Source organism: Antedon bifida, chromosome 9 (assembly GCF_963402885.1).
Source record: "Antedon bifida chromosome 9, ecAntBifi1.1, whole genome shotgun sequence".
In the NCBI taxonomy this organism is placed as follows: domain Eukaryota; kingdom Metazoa; phylum Echinodermata; class Crinoidea; order Comatulida; family Antedonidae; genus Antedon; species Antedon bifida.
In genome coordinates, this window is record NC_136234.1 from 19,829,777 (window position 1) to 19,847,769 (window position 17,993).

A 17,993-nucleotide genomic window follows, 5' to 3' on the forward strand; every position below is an offset into this window, starting at 1 on the left:
CACTTTTTTTCTTTTGTCAATCGATCTAACATCCATTTTTTGCACGCGTGAACTTTATAGAATGGTGTTGACTGAACTGAGTAAAACAGTTCTATTGATACTGATAGAAATATTTCGTACAAAAAACACCGCTCGACTTTTTGACGTAACAAAAATAAATCTGTAAAAATGTGTGTTTGTCGCCCTCTATTAAGACAAAGCAGACAAGTTTATGAGTCATAATTGTGTGGGCAAATTTGTAAGTAATTTTACATATTTCGTGATTAATTTTTAGATTACCCCGATAACATGAATATTTTTTTATCCAATGATCTGTTTATTTTATTCTAATAGGTTTTATCGAGTGCTTTTTTAGAACTTTTAAACTCCTTTGTTACAGTGTATTTTATTCGGAAATCAATACGGAAGCAGTAGCCTTGTCAAGCGCATCCGGTCCCTCTTGATTGGGTGTCAAAGTCGAATGGTTGAGGCGAGCAAAGAGAGCGAGTGCCATACACTTGCCTACGCCATAGGCCTAGCTTTTACAGTTATATGATAATACGCATATTTTTATTTTGTATAGGTCCCAATTTTTCCTGAACAAAAGAAAATGCCAAATTCCCTTTTCTGCCTAAAAAAATAATTCTGTTGGATCGATCCATTCTGTTGTTGTAGGTAGGCTAGATTGAGAGTAGGGCCAGGCCTAGTAGGCTAGCCAGTAAAAGGCTATTTATTTAAAGCAGAGTAGGCCTAGCCTAGAGAGAGAGAGAGAAGGGCCACTCTGACTCTGTCTGTATGCCTTACTTCTAGTACTAGGCTAGGCCCATAGGCTATGGCCTACTCTAGCTAGTAGTAGCCCCAAGCAAGGCTAGCTTCCCCCTTCCTTCCTGTAATGTACTATCAAAGTTCTTATTCATCTTTTTTTCATTTTTTTTGGGAACAATACAATCTTCTAATTAACGGTGTGGGCAGATTGTGGATAGAAAATCCATAGTGCAACAGAAAATAAAACTTTTTAAACAACTTCACCAATATTTATTTTTTCACTAGGTTGTAGAAAATAACATTGTCACCAAACTACAGTAAGACAAGTAGTGCTTCACGTAAACATAACAAGTGTTTGCGCGAGTTCGCTCACGCATTTTGGTTGTTATATTTATGAGCGATTCCGAAGATAACTCTACAGAAAGAACGCGCCTGATGAGCTCCTCAGTAGTAGTGAACAACGAAGGGACCGATGGTGTCGTTATACCACCAAGCGGTACAAGTGGTACAAGTAGGACCGTACCATCACCACAGGTAAATTGATTTCATATTTTGGCTATAAGGTTTATCGCAAATAGCGTGAGCGATGCATGATGGGACGGAATTGGGAGCAATAGCGCCACCACCACTATATAAAGTACTGGTGGCGCTATATGCTCCCAATTCCTTCCCATCATGCATCGCTCACGCTATTTGCGATAAACACTATAATAGACGAATGTTTCATTCATACACAATAGTTTTGGGGTTTGTTGGGATGGGGGTCTCTCTTTTATTATAATTATAATTAGAGTCGCCTCAATCTCTTTGGAAATCACAAGTCAAAAAGCTTTGCATCTTCTATGTTTTGGACTTAAACAAAGTTTTAGTTTAAATACTTTTATAATTAATAATAATTAAAATGAATGTACTACACTGTTAATACCTGTAAAAGTAACTGTTCAGTGTTACACTTTACATTACAGTAATTGTTATGTTTTTATTATGGGGGCATTCCACAGTATTTTTTTGTTACGGACGGGACATTTTTGAGAATATAACTAGACATATCTTAGAAATAAAAAAGAATACAAGATTCAAAGTAGAATAAATGTATACATATATGGCCAATGTTTATTATGAAAGTCAAAAAAAGAAAAAAGACTGTACAAAAAAAATTTTATTATGAAAATTGTATGCGTCGCGGATGGGACGGCAAATGGACATGACTTTTGAGAAGGTTTACGTATTGTAATATTTCTCCTCATTTAAAAGAGATTTTAAAATTTGTTTTGTATTATTATGTTGCCAGATAGTTGTTTTAGATAACTGAATGTTAATTATAAAAATTGAACTGAAAATTTATTAATAAATATGATTTATATGTCGTTACGGACGGGACATTTCTAACGTCGCGGACAGGACAACTTTGTCCACGTTAAAAAATTGTATAATTTTGCTATTAAAAAAATTTAAAAATAAGTTTTTTACATCAATGTAATCTTTTATTTACAAGTCAAAATATAATTCAACCTTTGAAACACTGTTTAAAAGTTTATGTCAAGTGAAAATATTAAAATTCATAAATATGAAATATTATTTATAAAATTAATTATTCGAAGAGTTATAACGAGAAGCAATATTGTAAAATGTTATCAAAATATTTATTTACACTAATATAAAAGTTATGCTTGGCATATTAAACAAGACTTCAAGATATTAACACATTTATGGCGAATCTTTAAAAATTGGCGTTGGCGTTTGACGTCTGAATTTGTTTTAGTGAATAGTGGATCCAAGTTACATCTGAAATTTCCTTCTATCCTTTCTTGGATTTAATAACTGTAGGCCTACTTCTATTAAAATTCAATCTTAATTATTTAGTATCTGATTTATAAAAGGTTTTTGGTTGCAAATTCACCAAAGAATGAAATCTACAAAGCGATGACCGCACCCAATACTCCCATTCATACTGGTCATGTTGTTTTGGATTTAGGTATTGTTCTTTTGTGGGTTGTTGTTTTAAATACAGACCACAATGTTTTGTGATTAATAAACAACAGTTAACACCTTTGTACAGTACTTCTCAGCCTACAGTACAAAAACACTTTTTAATTCTTACAATATTGTCATCACATCCATAAAAAAAATGTCCCATCCGTAACATTCAATAAATTTTGATAGTAATGTTTTTTTAATAAAAAAATACAAGTTTTAAAAAACTTGTTTAAATCTATTGCAATTTAATATCCTTAGGAGTTGAAAATTAAGATTTAAAATTAGGAATTAAATAACAATTTTAAAGCCATTACTTCACAAGTGAGGAAAAACCCCCAATCGAAATGTCTCAGAAGTAACAATTATGAATTTTGAAATGCAAGTATGAAATTAATAAACAATTTTAACATTATGAATAATTGGAGCTTACTTTGAAAAAAAAGTAACTGCAGTATATTTATGGGCAAAAATGTTAACAAGATGCATGGTTTTATTATGAAATAAAAAGGATTTAAATGATATGTCCCGTCCTTAACAAAAATGTCTGTCCCGTGCCTACGAAAAATGTCATCAATATATTTTTGAATATGATATTTTCACCAAAAGTTTCAAAATATTTGTTTATAATGTATTGCATATAGTTTTAAAAGGAGAAAACAAAATATTAAATTGTGGTATCAATACTTTTAACTGAAATGTAAAAAACACCATAAAACTACTATTAAAATGTCGCGGATGGGACAATTATGAATTTTGAAATGTATATATGAAATTTAATATTAAACAAAATATGTTATAAAATGCTTGAATATGTACAATAGGGACATAGAGTAACTATATCTGGCAAAAAAATGTTTAAAAGATGCATGGTTTGTGAAATAATTAGGATTTAAATGATACGTCCCGTCCGTAACAAAAATGTCCCGTCCGTAACAATATATTTTTGAAATATGATATTTTCATCAAAATCTAAAATTTTCAAAAAATTTGTTCATAATATAATGAGATATAGTTCTCAGGAGGAGAAAATGAAATATCAAGATTTTTGCATCATTACTTTTAAAATAAATGTAAAAAAACCGCCTAAAACGTCGCGGACGGGACATTTATGAATTTGAAATGGATGTATGAAATTAATAAACAACAAAATTTTAATTAAATACTTGATTATGTATCATTGAGACATAAAGTAACTATATCTGTTGAAAAAACAGTAATAAGATGCATAGTTTATGAAATAAATAGGATTAAAAATGTCCCGTCCGTAACGCCAAATATGACTTTTTCATATTTAATATTCAATAACTTAAAAAATCAATATCAGAAAAATAAAAAAAATGTTATTTAATAAACTTCAACATGTCTACTTTAAGAAATGGCCAAGAGTTACATCAAAATAAGTAAATGAAATTTTTAAACCCACGGACCAAATACTGTGGAATGCCCCTATGGTAACAATTCCTTTGATTTAAAGTGTACTAACTTTTTCATTAATTCCATTACTGCACACTTTCTTTCAAAGATGTTTTGTTGTATTGTTTACCATATAGAAAATTAATTTAAATGTTGATTTCATTACTCTTACTGTGCAATATCTTTGATACCATTACTGTATAGTCCCTTTAATTTCATTACTATACACTGTATGGAGTACACTACTGTGTTAGTCCCTTTAATTACATTACTGTGCAGTCCCTTAAACTCCATTACTGTGCAGTCCCTTTAATTTTTCCATTACTGTGCAGTCCCTTTAATTTTTCCATTACTGTGCAGTACCTTTAATTCTTCTATTGTATTACTGTGCAGTACCTTTAATTCTTCTATTGTATTACTGTGCAGTACCTTTAATTTAATTACTGTGCAGTCCCTTTAATTTCTCCATTACTGTGCAGTACCTTTAATTCTTCTATTGTATTACTGTGCAGTACCTTTAATTCTTCTATTGTATTACTGTGCAGTACCTTTAATTTCATTACTGTGTAGTTCCTTTAATTTATTATTGTGCAGTTCCTTTTAATTTATTATTGTGCAGTTCCCTTAAATTTCATTACTGTGCAGTCCCTTTAATTCTTCAATTACTGTGTAGTCCCTTTAATTCTTCAATTACTGTGCAGTCCCTTTAATTCTTCAATTACTGTGTAGTCCCTTTAATTCTTCAATTACTGTGCAGTCCCTTTAATTCTTCAATTACTGTGTAGTCCCTTTAATTCTTCAATTACTGTGCAGTCCCTTTAATTCCTCTATAGTATTACTTTACTGTGCAGTACCTTTAATTTCATTACTGTGCAGATTCCCTTAATGTATTATTGTGCAGTTCCCTTTAATTTAATTACTGTGCAGTCTTCTATAGTATTACTGTGCAGTACCTTTAATTTAATTACTGTGCAGACTTTCCCTTTAATTTATTATTGTGCAGTTCCCTTTAATTTCAGTTTTGTATCTTTTAATTGAATTTCTGTACATTTCAGCGTCTGTCCCGTTGAATAGATTACAGTACCTTTAATTTTAAAGGTCACAGACACATTACATTTTACATATTTATTGATTATTACTCCTGCCGTGTCTTACATGTATCTGTCTGTTTTGCATTCATAATATGTCACATATTAATTTCTCCTCTTTTGGAATTTATAATAATCTGGCTTCAAGATGTTATTGGCTATTCAAACGTTGGCTTGTCTAATTCTATGCAACCAGCTTTTTTCACTCTCACGGTATATCTTTGTCATGCTTCATTGGTTTTATTTGATAAGAGCGCTTTATAATTAGTGAAAGTGAAGTTGATAGTCTATTAGGGAGTTTGCTAGGACACATGTAAGAATGTCCGATGAATCTGATTCGGGGGAACATACTGTACTCCTATTAAACCATTCCAATCAAGAAGTACATTTTGCGAGTAATGGACACAGTCGGAGGCTGGTAAGTGTGGCATACAATCAGCCATGCTACTGGTTGTCTAGTAGGCCTAGGAATAACTTAATAAATTGACTTTAGAGTGCCTTTTTCTATATAAGATACTGGCGTTCCATGCCTAGGGATACATGCTTATTTTTTCTCTATAGGCCTGGGATCGACATAATTCTCAAGAAATTTTTCCCATCATTTATTTTGTCCATCCTGTATGCTTCAGTACCATAGTATAAGTCTACTTAATTATTTTATCATATTTCCTGTCTACAATTCTGGTGGATAATAATTTGTATTATTATTTCCATTCTATTAGTATTTTATATTTGTATTATTGTACTTGTTGTGTTAATTATTATTATGTGATTAGATGAAAGAATGAAAAGGTTATATTTACATTATCATAGATGAACTACTGTCTTAATTATGATAATTAGCACTTCCTTTCATTGTTAAACACACTACATACAATATCTAATGTGAAAACGAAACTGACATATTATGTGAAATTGACGTATTAAAGGAATTAACTGTATTAACATTATATAACTATGTACAGTTATTTCCTTTACAGTCTATTAAATGCATGCACAGTACCAGCATTTGTTTAAAGCTCATTATCTACCATGGTTAAAAGGTACTACTGTATACTATGGTTATAACACACACAATTTATGAAAAAAATACAATATAACTATAATACAACCATTTATCGACAATTTACATATTGTGATAAAATCATAATATTGATAATTTATTATTTTTAATGCCTTATTACATAACCTTAGTGATAATGATATTAAGATTAAATATATATTGTTTATTAATTATACCTACTGTAAATGTAATATAGGCATCTTTTGTGTGAATATATCTTACAGTATCACTGTAGGATTCGATACCTCAAATTGGGAGAACACTGCCAGTAGAAGATTAAAGTTATAATATGATAATTAATGAATGCCACTAATTATGCAATTTTATATTTAATAATTCAATGACATTGCATGTAAAATTAATTTTCAAGAAATCACATTATTTCCAGATATAACATTATGTAACATAGAATTTTACATTTTAACATTAAGGGTATTTTACACCTGCCCCAGCTCCAGTTCAGGTTTCTGTAAGACTGCGAGCCCATACAGCATTTCGTTTTCATGACGCACCACACAACTAAACGCATATCAAGTAAAAATATTGGTGCATACAGTAGCTGCGTGGAGCGTCCAGAAAGCAAACATGCGATTTTATTTTCCAGAGTATGACCGGTGTGAAAGATGCTTAAGAATAGTTTTTCCTTTCCCATTACAAAATAATTTGTTTGTTTTAATTTTTAGAGTAATCCAGAAGGCAATGAGGCGCCACCAGCGGCATCAAATCGTCAAAATCAAGATGAGGAAGAGGATGACGAGATGTTGCTGAAGTACGGTGCCAAACACGTCATCATGCTGTTTGCTCCAGTCTCGTTGTGCATGTTGGTTGTCGTGGTAACCATTACAACGGTTGAATTTTACTCTGATAGCGGAGGGCAATACCTGTAAGTTGGTATGGTGCAGTGTTTGAACTTTGTTTCTACTAGGACGCAATGTAACGAAACAAGCACAATGCAAGCGAGTTCTTAACTTTAAGTTAAGCAGGAGTTGACCAATGACAAGTGACAATTTAAATAATCCATCCATAAACAATCTTGCGTTGTACTCCTAGTGGGAACCAAGCTCTAGTTACCATCATTGATTTCTTATAATGAAATGAAACACTGTACAATTCAGAATCTGATACCATGATAAGACAAACATGTGTGTTCTACCACAGGTGAAAATGCTTTTGTTTGCACAGATGTCTACACTATCAAACTGCATGTGATAAAACAATGTTATGTGCCCATATATGAACACGATGATGTCATATCACTACCATATTTGGGCAGGCACATCACACTAGTTTATGATAGTGTAGACATAGCTTTATTTGTTTGTGGTCAGTCAATCATTGTTTGTTATCAATGTATGTAAAAATAAAAGTAAAAAATATGTATCCATGTACAGTTTAACGTTATAAATGAGGGGTGGGACAATTTAAATACAAAAAAGATATTGAAAATGTATCATTATCAATTTACAATATGGTATATATAATCATTTTTTGTAGGGTGTATACTCCTTTCCATGAGGACGAGGGCGGTGCTGGCACAAAGGCTTGGAACGCGGTGGCCAATGCGTTGATTGTAGTTGGAGTGGTTCTGGTCATGACTGTGTTTCTTGTTGCCCTTTATAAATACAGATGTTACAAGGTACTTGTTGAATACAAAATATATTTTATATACAACCACTACTGTGCTTCAGAATGAGCAGTTTTTCATCGGAAACCAACAATAAAATCAAATTGTAGTTAATAATGGGGTTGTTTTTATTTTCAGACATCTGTAGAACCTCTATTAATGAGATCGAGATGAGATTAATACAGGTGTCCCCTAATTAGAGGTTGGCCATAGTGTTACAGTATATTTTTCCCCTTGTTCATTTTACAGGAAAGGTTCCCTTGATAGATGTGTGCCCTTATTAGAATGGAAGGCAGGGGGCGGGAAGGGTGTGTTCTACTGAATGTACAGTATCACACTTGGAGTTATGCTTGAGTGACCATTCCATTTTTTTTTTAGACCCACTAATGAGTGTGTTGCCACTGATCCAAAAGTGTTTGTCAATAAAGTTATTATTATTATTATTATTACAAATACAATGTTGTTTTATTTCAGGTGATACATGGTTGGTTGATCACTGCTTCCTTATTGTTCCTTTTTCTGTTTTCTTATATTTATTTAACGTAAGTATAAAAAAACATAAATGCCATTGAAATATACACTAAATGAATACGTCATTGCAGTAAAAAGTATAGCTACTGCAGTAGCTTAATATTGATATGATCCCTAAATCAAAGAGATTTTGCAGAAAATTAGAGATACCAAACAAACAATTTTTAGACCTTTTGTTTTAAATTGTTAATTTCAGAGAAGTGTTGTTAACATACAACGTGCCCATGGACTATATAACAACAGTGATCATCATGTGGAACTTTGGTGTAGCCGGTATGTTTTGTATTCATTGGAAAGGGCCGTTGCTGTTACAGCAGGCTTATCTCATTATCATCTCAGCCCTCATGGCTCTTGTGTTTATTAAGTATTTACCAGAGTGGACATTGTGGACTATCCTAGCCGCTATTGCAATATATGGTAAGTGTATTTTATTTGAGCACATCAACTTTGTTGTTAAACTTGTTTGATTGTGTAGACAGAGCATAAGTTTATCAATTTTCTTTACAGATCTTGCTGCTGTGCTCTGTCCCAGAGGACCATTGAAGATTCTAGTAGAAACAGCTCAAGAAAGAGATGAACCTATATTCCCAGCCCTTATTTATTCTTGTAAGTTAAACATACTATCAAATAGTTTTTAGATCGGTCTGTTATGTGCTCCTCAAAAACAAACAAAAAATTGTATAAAAAAAGGATACATTATTATGCTACTGTATGTTAATATCTACACTGTGTTCACATGCACTAGGTCCTAGACTAAATAAGAGGCCAATGTATGTTAGTTAGATGACCTCAATTTGTTTACTCTACTGCTGATCTGTTCAATTCAATTCACTGATTCGTAAATTATTAAATCTTATTTCTATTTTTAGCTACAATGATCTGGTTGGTCGGAATGGCTGATGTTGACCCAGCCGATAAGAAAAATAAGAGTACGGCCAACAGTACAGAAAATATCAACAGTGCTGCGGAAGGTAGGCTTAACTATTTACAGTTTTTGTAATTTCTCGGCATTGAGTAGTAGAGGTGGACTGTAGTGTGATAACATTCATTTGCTAATACTAATAGTAAACCATGTGACCTGTCAGACAGGTCATAGTTCAAGAGTCAGCTATGATTTGAACATTAACCATATTTTCGTTCTAATACTTAATTATAAAATATTGTTTAAACAACCTTTTACTGTACTGCATTAGTAGTTACACATTTTGCACATATCCACTGTAGAGAAATTTGCCTTATTTTGAACAAAAGGCATTAAACACATCAGATAGTCTCATATTCTAGATAGTGATTTGTCATTGTCATTGTCATCAAAACTCCCATTGGTGGCGCTGCATGAAAAAAATCTGATACAAGTTCTGAACGCAACTGACCTCTGTACTGAATGCACTGAACGCACTGGACTGAACGCAAAAGAAAAGGGTGTAGAATGTTCATTTGCTCAAAGAGTATAGTACTTGTCATGTGCTTAGTTCATTTAAACTGTGTTCCATGGAGGGATCGTTGTAATATAATAAATGCTACAGTATTTTTTATTTACTATACATTGCTACGACAATTTCAGTCACTTTCCAATTGATTTGAACATGTGTTACAATCAAGTAAAAGGTCACAGTTCATGAAACTGTTTTTAAAATGTACTTATCGATCTATTTCTTATGTTGCTTTTCTACTTTCTCCTCAGATAAAGGTAATAGTTTTATATTTCTTCTGAATGTTTTGTGATGTTTTTAAACCGAAGCTCGGCAAAACAATTAATATTTATTTTAAAAAATGACAAGCACGCGCACTATGCATTATGAAAGCTAGCATAACAAAAAAAATCTGAATTACATCAGCATTGTACACTAAAACGGTACACAATCATTTTACACTAATACGGCTCAGTATTGCCTTTTTAGTTCGAGAGCCGCATAATGCCAAAAAAAAAAAAATAATAATAATAGAAATGTTGTACTGTATCTTTTTTAAATTTAATTTCTTTAGCTTTTACTAAAATTATTTCAGTTTTAATAACAAAATTTTACATTTTCGTAAGTTTCAAAATACTGCAATTTGTACATTTGATTTAATATGCTTGCTGTGTCGTCTACTTGTTGTATACCTACCTGTTATTCGAACGCTGTGTTGCTAATTTTAACATTAACATAGATAATAATACTTGTACAGTAGTTCTGTTTTCGCTTTTTATTTCTTTGGTTATTTCGTTCTGCTATCTTTACACAGCTATGTTTAGAATACGTTTTAAAATGCATGTCAAATGTAGTATAGTTTATTGATGTATGTGAAAAAGTTATACTTTTCAGTAAGGTGATGTCTCCAATTCTTGGAAAAAGTTTACTAAATTACTGTTTTATTTTTAAACCAACATATCCATTGCAGAGAATTATAATTAGAAGAAAATATTTTATTATACAGTATATATATTTATTCAAATAGGGCATATATTAATGTGCAGCAGCACTTGAAAAATAGAGAAATGAAATATCATTACTTACAGATTATACTAAAAATAAATAAAATTATACTATAAATCAGTAAATTGTATCAAAATGAAGAATACATTCTAAACCACCTAGTGATGTACTTTTATTAATTAATTTTGAAATGATAAAGATAAGGAAATCTGTGAGAATAATAATGAATAATATAGCTGTAACAAATATTGAGAATTTTATTAAAATTATTTAGATCAATATTTTTTCAATATATCATGACTAAAAATCATGACTAAAAATTTTTCAAAAACAAATTTGCTTTGAAACAGATGTTAACCTTATTGGTAACATGGAGGAAACTAATGGGGATGGGGAAGATGCCGGGTTTGACGAGGAGTGGACTAACAGACAACAGACTGATCTTGTCGCCAGTAATTCTAGTACAACTTCAGAGGATGCTCGTGCAGCAGTTAGCGCCCTCAGACAAACGTCAGAACAGGGACAGCAAACGACAAACCAAACGCCTGAGGATGATGAGGAGAGTAAGTATAATTGTGATTATAATAGTGAGGCCCAGGAGAAAGCAACTATATATAAGATTTTATCAAATATATGCATTAATATACAAATACTGCCAAATAATTAAAAAACGTAGTGTGGCAATTCTCAAAATGTACATTAGAGTGTGGTAATTATTAACAGTATATATCAATTTTACGTTAGGTAGTGGTAATTCCAAATGACATGTGATGTGTAATTAAACAATCAAATTGTATGTGCTATAATATTGTATAATTTTATGTTGGTTTATATAGGAGGAGTTAAGCTGGGCTTGGGAGATTTCATCTTTTACAGCGTTTTAGTCGGCAAAGCATCCGTTACAGGTGACTGGACCACGACTATCGCATGCTTTGTGGCAATTCTTATCGTAAGTAAATTTGTTTATATTACGCAATTTTAAACGAAAGAATTAAAAGCAATGATTATGTAAATTACCAACAAAACTTATTTTTTGTGTTGTCATAAATGTAGCATAGCTACTAGGTTCTTCTACTTCCACTATGCGAATTGAATGTTTTTGCAGAGTAAAGATAATGCTACACTTTTATTTTGTTTGCACTACAAAAGTGAACAACTACCATTTTCAGTTAAATCAATTGTTGCAGAACTGTTCGATTTGCATGAGTGCACATGAGTGTCTGATACCTCATTTTCCAAGTTATGATTAGTTGGTTTTAAAAATTCTTATTATTGTATTGTTATATTATATTTTGCAGGGGTTATGCCTGACTCTAATCTTGCTAGCCATATTCAAGAAGGCTCTACCTGCACTGCCTATATCCATCACGTTTGGCCTCATTTTTTACTTTTCAACGAGTTACATAGTCTTTCCCTTTACAGATAGTTTAGCATCAGAACAGGTGTTCATATAGCATTTTGACCAAACTTATATACATGACCGCTTTTCTACTGCTGTACTGGCTATGGTTATTTTCAGAACAAAATTAGATAAATCCGAGCTTTTCTTTGAAATAGTAAGCTTAGCCATTTTATATTATACAAATAATGAATGTTTATGAGTGCGATAGTACAAACAATTTCATGAAGTGAAAGATGAATTTCTATTTTCATGAGTCAAATTTTTATCGAATACAAAAATGTATTATTTGTTTTATATAACATCTGGGTAGATTCTTGCCATTGTTCTGATCTTGTTGTTACGGAAAGATCTGTCATGCGCGTCGCATGACAGATAGTTCTAATTAATATCATAGTCTTTTCTTAAAATGTCATATATCACGTTCACAGATATGTATGGGTGTAACATAGGGCTTTCATTTAGTCATTTCAAATCTCAAAATTCTGACCAAAAAAATAAAATAGGAAATTAGTTTCAGCTTGTGGCCATAATTTCCCCTTGACAATAGGGAGTTTTTAATTTGCATCGACCTAGGTACTACACATATTGTATCGTTAGTCGTTGCATGACATATAAATCCGTCAAAACGAATGCCAACGAATCCAGTAAGGAAAGGCACACTTATGCACACAATGGATAACTGTCAAATACGTGCCATTACAATCAGTAAATTAAATTGACATAGTGAGCACAAATGGATGGAGACAATTTTTGAGTGAAAAACAATTCTATTATTTATTTACAACAGGAATATATAAACTGTAATTTTTATTATGGAATTTAAGTATGAAGAAGTAGAAATGTTGTAAAGAGATTTATAAGGTTGAGTTCATTGATAAAATGTATTTAAAATATGCATTTTAAAAAATTTGAAAATTAAAGCATACATATTTTGTTAGTCAGATATTATACACTCTTCCCTTTGCTGCTTTTATTGTGGTGTGTTTGATTCATGTTCCGTACTCATTAATTTGTTTTAAGACGTCTTGAACACTCTTGATTTGGTTGAAGTTCTGGGGACAAATCCCTGAGTAACTCATTAGTTAATCATTCCTAAAAAAATTGTTAATGATGGGGCTTTGAAGGCCAGAGTTGCATGGTACACACTGACCCTGTAGGACTGTGTAGTGACCTTTCAGATATAAACACAGAAATTCATGAGAATTGTATACAAATCATGTTTTGCTAGGCTAGGCTGATTTTGGGTTAGAAACGTGTTCCGCTCCTCTTTTTTCTATAAAAAATGTGGAATTATGTTTAATGTATTTCTGTGTATTTTTAGTTTCAATGAATGTTATGTTGGCATTGGCAAACTGTATCCAGCCTTTGTTTGTAATCAAATGCATTAGTACTTGTTTGTATAATAAATAATGTTACATACAAGAGAATTTACTGCATTTAAAAATGTTTATTTTTTAAAGTTTATTTATGACATGACCCTTGGGGAGAAGCATGTAACAGAGAGTGTAACATTTAAGTCCACAGCGCTTTAAGACAACATTGTGGAATGCGCTATATAAAAATATCAACATTAACATTGTTAATTAATTGAAGCCTGTGCATAAGCTCAACCCCATTGAATAAAACAGTCAATATTTCGATTCAAAAACAAAACAAACAAAAACCAAATACTTATTTGAAATAATATATTTAGATAAACTATTACAGAACACTTTTAAAGTTATTTACAGAATAATTAAAAGTAAAGAAAATGTGTGACCTACTGCATGTACTGCAGAAACCTTTTCTATAAATTTAAATAATGAATGGTATAAAAAGTGTTTATAGTTAGTCCCATCACCAACCATAGTTGGACAAACTTAAATAATTGTGAACATAATTGCCATATAGTAAAGAGAACCACTAGTTTTCTTTACTTACCACAAGCCTGTAGTTATCGTTTATTTATACATAGTATGCCACCAGCGGGCGTTTTTTGATCAGTTCAAGTATAGTTATGACACGCCATGTGTGCCAAAATGTTCTTTTTACAAATGTTAAGCCAAGCGCTGCCTACAACAAAGACTAGTCTTAATTGTGTCTTTTAGATGGGTACTGTGTCCTTATTAAAAGAGTCATGCATCGTCCCTCAGCGTACTGATAGTGGTAGGTACATAGTACATAGAGGGTCTAATCTGATTTTGTTTTATACTATAAACAGAGGACCAATATTTAAACCATACAGTACCATAGCATTTATACAGCCATTCTTTCATGTACATTACACAGTAATGAAATTGTGCAAAGTATGCAGATATACTATAATATTCAATACATGCTTATCCATACATCAAGCCACTGGTGGTGTAAAGTTGCGTTCACACTGAGAGAGACAAGAGACTGACTACAGATTAGTGTTGAGTCTGAACACAACCTTAAGATAGTCTCCAGTGTTTACAAGACATTTTTTTTATGTTTTAGAATTGGATATTTTAGGACATTATCTAAAGCTCTACCTACACTATCAAAATTTATGTGACAAAAACATGATGTGCCCATATATGGACACAATGTCATATCACTACCATATTTGGGCACATCACACTTTTTTTGTCAAACTAGTTTGATAGTGTAGACAGAGCTTTATACAGTTTTTGTTTTTTAACCTGGAGTATAAATTAGCCACACACTTTCTTTAGGCACCGGTAAACAAAGACAGAAAATATATGTATAAGAGTAAGATAGGATAAAGGAGAAGGGGCTTCTTTGTCTTTAGGTCATCTTGAACCAACAGACAACCAGCACTATAGGATGACCATGCAACACCAGAAAACTGAAAATAAAATATTTAATATGGTTAAAACTTTCTAATGAGAACAATAGGGAGCTTTGATTTTTGACGATTTTAGACCTACACGTATGTCGCCTGGAGCGAGATTTCAACAAAATTGTGTCGATCATTTTCTGCACAGCGTACCATTTAATTAAAATTGAATTCATATAAAGGAAAACTGAATGGTACATACTTTTATAATTATTGCCAGATAATGCAGCGATGATAGAAATGGAACAAGCAAGCCTGTAAAGGTCATAGGTAACAATGAATAACCTATGACCCCAAGGCACTGTGAATAGTTCACCTGAAAAAATAAAAGTACATTTAAAATATGCAAGTAAAAAAACGGTTTTTTTGGTCTTTGAAAAGACAATTGCATTTGACAATTTCTGGTTCACTAGTCTAATAGCGACTTTTAATTTTCATGTTTCATGATAACGCAGCTATATTGTTGCATGCTCATATGTTGCTCTTGTATACTGTGTAATATTTGCGCCCACTGTTAACTTTGTTGTTGCCCCTAAAGCTTTTTGTAACTACATCTTGTACCGTACCTCGCCTCCGAGTACTCTAGCCAATAGAAATACAACCAGAGATCCTATGACCCAAATGGTGATAATCCAAGAAACAACCTATAACAAAAATAACACAAATTAGTAACACCCTTACATTGACAATCGCATATTCTATAATCACGCGATTGATTCCACCATGTGCTTGCTATAATTATTTTTGATGTCCAGCAGAGAAAAGATACATTCGCCAATTTGGCAAACAGGACAAGATTTTTTCTCAAGTTCAAATTATCGCCAATTCGATTCACTGCTGTTGGTGACTTGGCAAATGGCTAGCTTGCATGTCCCCCATACTTCAAGATAAGGTTAAGGTGTACTACAGCACAGCTTTATTTGTTAGTCTACATTTATATGGGTGAAGAAAGACAGAAATTTGAATGCAACAACCTACCCTAAACTGTCCATATACTGAAATGAGAGAGAAGCAGAGTACGACGAGAAGTGGGCCCCAAAAGTCTGGACTATCTCTTACGATTTGATGTTTGAATCCCAAAAAGGAGCAAGGGAATATAACGCAGCGAATTTTGTAATATATGTCCTTTAGATCAATATCAAGTTCTTCCCTGAAAAAAGGAAAATAAATATACATTATATGTTATGGAAACTTGGAGGTCCACTCCTAAGCACTATCAAACTAGTTTGACAAAAAAAGTGTGCCCATATACAGTATGAACATGATGATATCATATCACTATTTTGATAGTGTAGAGAGCTTTTGATTAGCCTAAAATATGAATTATTGTTTCTTGAACAAGGGTGATGTAACATACAAAAGAGGTGTATTGGTATCATCATCGTCATCATCAACTTCCAGAAGCCAACCATAGTCTTTGGACTGCAAAAAGCCTGAGGCACCCTTCCTCTTTCTCGTGCCAGTTTGTTCTCCTTGTTGCTCTTCAAAATCCATGTCTCCTAAGTCTACTTTTGTGTCAAATTGTCCTGAAATAAAAAAGAACACACAATGTTATAGCAAAATACAATTTGATTTAATTTTAATAATAAGTAAATATCCTTTTATCCAGTTTAACTTATTGTTGTATTATTATTTAATTAGCACTAGTCCTAGTTACTTAGTAGGTCCAGCCATATATAAAATAAGGCCCATCTACTATTATACTAGGGTATGCCTCCTAGCTTAGCTAGGCCTAGTATTTAATAATTATTATTAATAAATGAAATGTATTGTAATTATTTATACGGTAAATTAGTTGAGAACAACAAACAACAATATTTAATAATTATAATATACTGAATACTTTCTCATGTTGATGAAATCGTATTATTATAATGTATTCTATTCCTGGTGGACCTAGGCCTTTTCTAGCCACCCCTCAGACCAATGTTTCAAACCACCTCAAACACGTACATACCCGTGTCTCCAGCAGAATCGTAGGTCCCTTGTTGGCCTGACGAAACTGGGCTAGCAAATTCAAGCCCATCCTGCTTCTGCTGGTGCCGAAAGCTCGGATCACCACTCAGTGTAGACGACGGATAACTATCTTGATCACTCATTATCTCTCAGTTTTATTATAATTCGTTTTTATTCACAAAAATATTAGTTTTTAGATCCCTTAAATTCTCACTCTGGGTAAAAACCACGTAAACAGTATTCACACTGACATTGACAATTGAGTTGGTCAGTAGCACCGCGTCAACACGTCTACAAATTCGTCAATTCATCTACATCGCGTTTTTAAATTTTTTACATTTTGGAAAATAATTTCCAAAAACTAGAAAAATACTATATAATAACTATCATTGCATTTTTTCGTTTTAATTTATAAATTTCTAAGTGTATCTTTTTTATTTGTTGATTATTATTATTATATTATTATTATTTTTTGGTGAATAAAATGTTTCAGAAACTAAGCATGCTTGAATTTAATGCCCATATAATGGAAAGGGCCAAAAAGACTGATTACGATACTGCGGAATAGGGCTTGTGATCGTATATGAAATTGTCACTTATCCTATAGGCTAGTTCTAAGATGAAAACTTTTCTAATTTCTTTATTTTACGAAAATGTAAATTTATCTAATGATCGTCCGTTCGTAATTATGGTCCTAGCAGGCCAACGGTCTGAGCTTAATGGCTCCGTATTATTATTTCCATCTTAAAAGGTAAGGTATTAATTAGTTTACCAATAGCCTACTGAACGATTGGCACCGGGTTTAGATATTCTGTTAATAATTTACGATATATTAATATTTAATCCATATCAATCTCAACGCGGTTTCAGTTTACAGATTCCAACACGATCCTCGCGAGTACTCGAGTCAGTAGTTGGCCTACTTATATTATTACTAACAATGCGACCCTCAAGAGAAAAGCAAAGCGTATAACT

The 17,993-nt window shown here is 32.3% G+C and overlaps 2 protein-coding genes across 4 annotated transcripts; one reads left to right on the forward strand and one right to left on the reverse strand.

Moving 5' to 3' along the window:
• The first annotated feature begins 189 nt into the window (after positions 1–189).
• LOC144852071 (presenilin-1-like) lies at positions 190–13,686 on the forward strand. 3 transcript variants are annotated; one of them, XM_078709765.1, is made up of 11 exons: positions 190–238; positions 1,030–1,278; positions 6,969–7,168; positions 7,780–7,921; positions 8,384–8,451; positions 8,637–8,857; positions 8,948–9,046; positions 9,310–9,411; positions 11,208–11,420; positions 11,694–11,806; positions 12,156–13,686. In XM_078709765.1, the coding sequence occupies exons 2-11, from the start codon at positions 1,138–1,140 to the stop codon at positions 12,309–12,311; spliced, it is 1,455 nt and encodes a 484-aa protein (XP_078565891.1). In that variant the 5' UTR covers positions 190–238; positions 1,030–1,137; the 3' UTR covers positions 12,312–13,686. The 3 variants fall into 3 exon arrangements, with proteins under 3 accessions (XP_078565891.1, XP_078565892.1, XP_078565893.1); XM_078709766.1 differs by lacking the exon at positions 190–238 and adding an exon at positions 509–526; XM_078709767.1 differs by lacking the exons at positions 190–238; positions 1,030–1,278 and adding an exon at positions 5,526–5,640.
• A 230-nt stretch (positions 13,687–13,916) lies between these two features.
• LOC144852073 (protein YIPF4-like) lies at positions 13,917–17,260 on the reverse strand. The gene is made up of 6 exons (XM_078709769.1): positions 17,020–17,260; positions 16,420–16,588; positions 16,041–16,212; positions 15,629–15,706; positions 15,265–15,378; positions 13,917–15,071 (listed from the first exon to the last, which is right to left on the reverse strand). The coding sequence occupies exons 1-6, from the start codon at positions 17,159–17,161 to the stop codon at positions 14,934–14,936; spliced, it is 813 nt and encodes a 270-aa protein (XP_078565895.1). The 5' UTR covers positions 17,162–17,260; the 3' UTR covers positions 13,917–14,933.
• Positions 17,261–17,993: the final 733 nt, after the last annotated feature.